The 3,255-nt window shown below is 49.6% G+C and overlaps 1 protein-coding gene across 1 annotated transcript in view; it reads left to right on the forward strand.

Annotated features, from left to right (window-relative positions):
• The window catches only part of LOC108445957, a 12,238-nt gene extending 9,246 nt beyond the window's left edge, over positions 1–2,992 (forward strand). Inside the window, exons 2-3 of the mRNA XM_017731189.1 lie at positions 685–796; positions 2,305–2,992. Coding sequence (XP_017586678.1) covers positions 685–796; positions 2,305–2,874 — 682 coding nt within the window. The 3' untranslated portion in view covers positions 2,875–2,992. The remainder of the gene's footprint in view (positions 1–684; positions 797–2,304) is intronic.
• Positions 2,993–3,255: the final 263 nt, after the last annotated feature.

A 3,255-nucleotide genomic window follows, 5' to 3' on the forward strand; every position in this document is an offset into this window, starting at 1 on the left:
TTGGCCCAGTGTGGGCTAGTTTGGCTCAGTCTGGCTCAGTTTGGCCCAGTTTGGTCCTAAAAAAACCCTCAAAATTCCCTAAAAACCCTTGAAAATTCCCTAAAAATAGACCCCTGAAAATTCCCTAAAAAACCCCTGGAAATTCCCTAAAAGCCCCTCAAAATTCCCTAAAAAAGACCCTGAAAATTCCCTAAAAACCCCTGAATAAATTCCAAAAGAAACCCTTCAAAATTCCCTAAAAACCCTGAAAATTCCTTAAAAACCCCTCAAAATTCCCTAAAAACCCCTCAAATTCCCTAAAAAAACCCCTCAGAATTCCCTAAAACCCCCCAGGCTCCTGCCCCTGCAGCCTTTATGCCAAGCCCCTCTCCAGCTGTGCTGGAAAAACCTCTGGAAAAGGCCCTGGAAGGGGCTCGGGGCTCTCCTGGAATTCCGCTGCTCCCCCTGCACATTCCCAGCACATTCCCAGCACATTCCCAGCTCATTCCCAGCTCATTCCCAGTTCATTCCCAGCTCATTCCCAGCTCATTCCCAGCTCTCCCTCGATCCCATTCCCAATCCCTCCCATCCTTCCAGACTGCTATTCCTGGACTCCTTCCCTTGGAACCAAACATTCCCGGATTTTTTTTTTTTTTTGGGATGGGATCTTCCTGAGCTGGATTTTTCCCTGATTCTTTTTTCCAGATCCAAGGAATTCCCGGGAAGAGGAAAACCTTGGAAGACGATTCCCCGTTGGAAGGAGAGCGGGATTTGGTTCTCCGGGATGAGTACGAGGAAGACAGCTCCGATGAGGAGGTAGGGATCCCGCGGAATTCCTGGAATTTTTTCTCATGGATCGCATGGATTTGGAGCTGGGAAAGGTCTGGAGCAGCTGGGAGAGCTGATCCCGGAGAAAAAAGTGGGATTGAAGGGATCCAGGGGGGATCCAGGGCGGGATCTGCTGGCTGGGAACAGGGACAGGAGCAGAGGGAGCGGCCTCGGGCTGGGATTTTCGGGAATATCCCCCTGGAAAGGGCTGCCCGGGCTGGAATTCCGGGCTGGAGCGGCCATTCCCGGCTGGAATCGCCATCGCTGGGGGGGTGGGATGGGAGCAGGGCCGGGATTTGGGATCCCCATTCCCAGGATTTGTGGGATGGGATCAGGGCTGGGATTTGGGATCCCCATTCCCAGGATTTCCCATCCCTGTGGATTTGGGATGGGATCAGGGCCGGGATTTGGGATTTTGGGGATTTTGGGGGATTTTTTGGGGAATTTTGGGGATTTTTGGGGATTTTTTTGGGAGTTTTTACGGAATTTTTTGGATTTTTTAAAGATTTTTTCTGGATTTTTTGAGGATTTTTTGGGATTTTTTTGGGATTTTTTAGACATTTTTTGGGGATTTTTACGAGGATTTTTGGGGATTTTTTGAGAATTTTTACGGAATTTTTGGGATTTTTTAAAGATTTTTTCTGGATTTTTTGAGGATTTTTTGGGATTTTTTTGGGATTTTTTAGACATTTTTTGGGGATTTTTACGAGGATTTTTGGGGATTTTTTGAGAATTTTTACGGAATTTTTGGGATTTTTTAAAGATTTTTTCTGGATTTTTTGAGGATTTTTTGGGATTTTTTTGGGATTTTTTAGACATTTTTTGGGGATTTTTACGAGGATTTTTGGGGATTTTTTGAGAATTTTTACGGAATTTTTGGGATTTTTTAAAGATTTTTTCTGGATTTTTTGAGGATTTTTTGGGATTTTTTTGGGATTTTTTAGACATTTTTTGGGGATTTTTACGAGGATTTTTGGGGATTTTTTGAGAATTTTTACGGAATTTTTGGGATTTTTTAAAGATTTTTTCTGGATTTTTTGAGGATTTTTTGGGATTTTTTTGGGATCTCAGCTCCCAGGCGCTCCCAGGCCTTTTCCAAGCTCCGCAATTCCCTGATTCCCGCCTCGCTGTGGCTTCTGGGCGTTTGGGATTTTCGGGAATGCCGCCGATTCCGTGTGGCATCTCTCCCAAGGCTCCCTGTCAGGAATTCCGGCTGTTCCGCTGCTCCCTGCGCCTTTCCCAGGATCCCATCCCTCTTCCCGACCCTTTCCCTGCTCTCTGCAGCAACCTCAAGCCTCGGAAAAAAACCTCGGGAAGAGCTCGGGAATCCCGGGAATATCCCCAGGGCTCGGCTCTTCCCGAATCCCTGCTCCATCCATTCCCAACCCTGGCAGCTCCCGGCAATTCCCGGCGCCCCTGGGCGCTGCCGGGGGCGCGCGATCGCTCTGGTGGAAAAGCACCGGGAGCCGCAGCCCTGAGCGGGATCAAAGCTCGGAGACATCCGGGAAGGGGGAGAATTCCGGAATATTCCCCTCCAAGAGGCGGGAAAAGCAGCTCGGGAATGGCGTTGGGAATGGGATTGGGAATGGGATTGGGAATGGGATTGGGAATGGCGCCGCCGCTTCCCAGGGCATCCCAAGAATCCCCGGGATCCCATCCCGAGGATCCCATCCCGAGGATCCCAGGGATTTTTCCAGAGGATCCTCTGCAGCGCTGGGCTCTCCGAGGCTGCTCCCGGAGCAGGATTTTTCTTATCCCGGATTTCTCTGGAAAAATCCTTTTGGGAACGAGGGGAATGCGTGGCTCATGGAAAAGCCCCAGCGGGGCTCCTGCTCCGGCCAAAATTCGGGAATTCCGCCGGAGCTGCCGGTGGGGGCAGCGCTGATCCCGCTTCCAGAGGTTTTGTTCCTCTTCCCAAAAATCCGCCGGGCTGAGCTCGGGGAAAACGCCGGGATTTGCCTCGAGAATTCCTTAAATCCTGGCTTTTTAGGGAACGGCTCCGTCGTATCCACGCTCTTTTCCATGGATTTCGGCTCGGAAAATCCCTGCGGGTTTTGGCGGAGTTGAGGGAAATGATGGAGCTTTGGGGGAGCTCGGAATCCTTGGGATCCGAGGGAATGGTGCTCGGGGTGGGATTTTTGGGAATATTCCCCTGGAAAAGCCTGTGCGGGGCTGGGATCCCCATTCCCAGGATTTCTCGTCGCTGTGGATTTGTGGGATGGGATCAGGGCCGGGATTTGGGATTTTGGGGATTTTTTGGGCGTTTTTTGGGGGAATTTTGGGGATTTTTGGGGGGATTTTTTTGGGATTTCCCATCGCTGTGGATTTGGGATGGGATCAAGGCCGGGATTTGGGATCCCCATTCCCAGGATTTGGGATTTTGGAGATTTTTGGAGGTTTTTTGGGGGAATTTTGGGGATTTTTTTTGGGATTTTTGAGGATTTTTTT

Source organism: Corvus brachyrhynchos, unplaced genomic scaffold, assembly GCF_000691975.1.
Source record: "Corvus brachyrhynchos isolate BGI_N302 unplaced genomic scaffold, ASM69197v1 scaffold991, whole genome shotgun sequence".
In the NCBI taxonomy this organism is placed as follows: Eukaryota; Metazoa; Chordata; class Aves; order Passeriformes; family Corvidae; genus Corvus; species Corvus brachyrhynchos.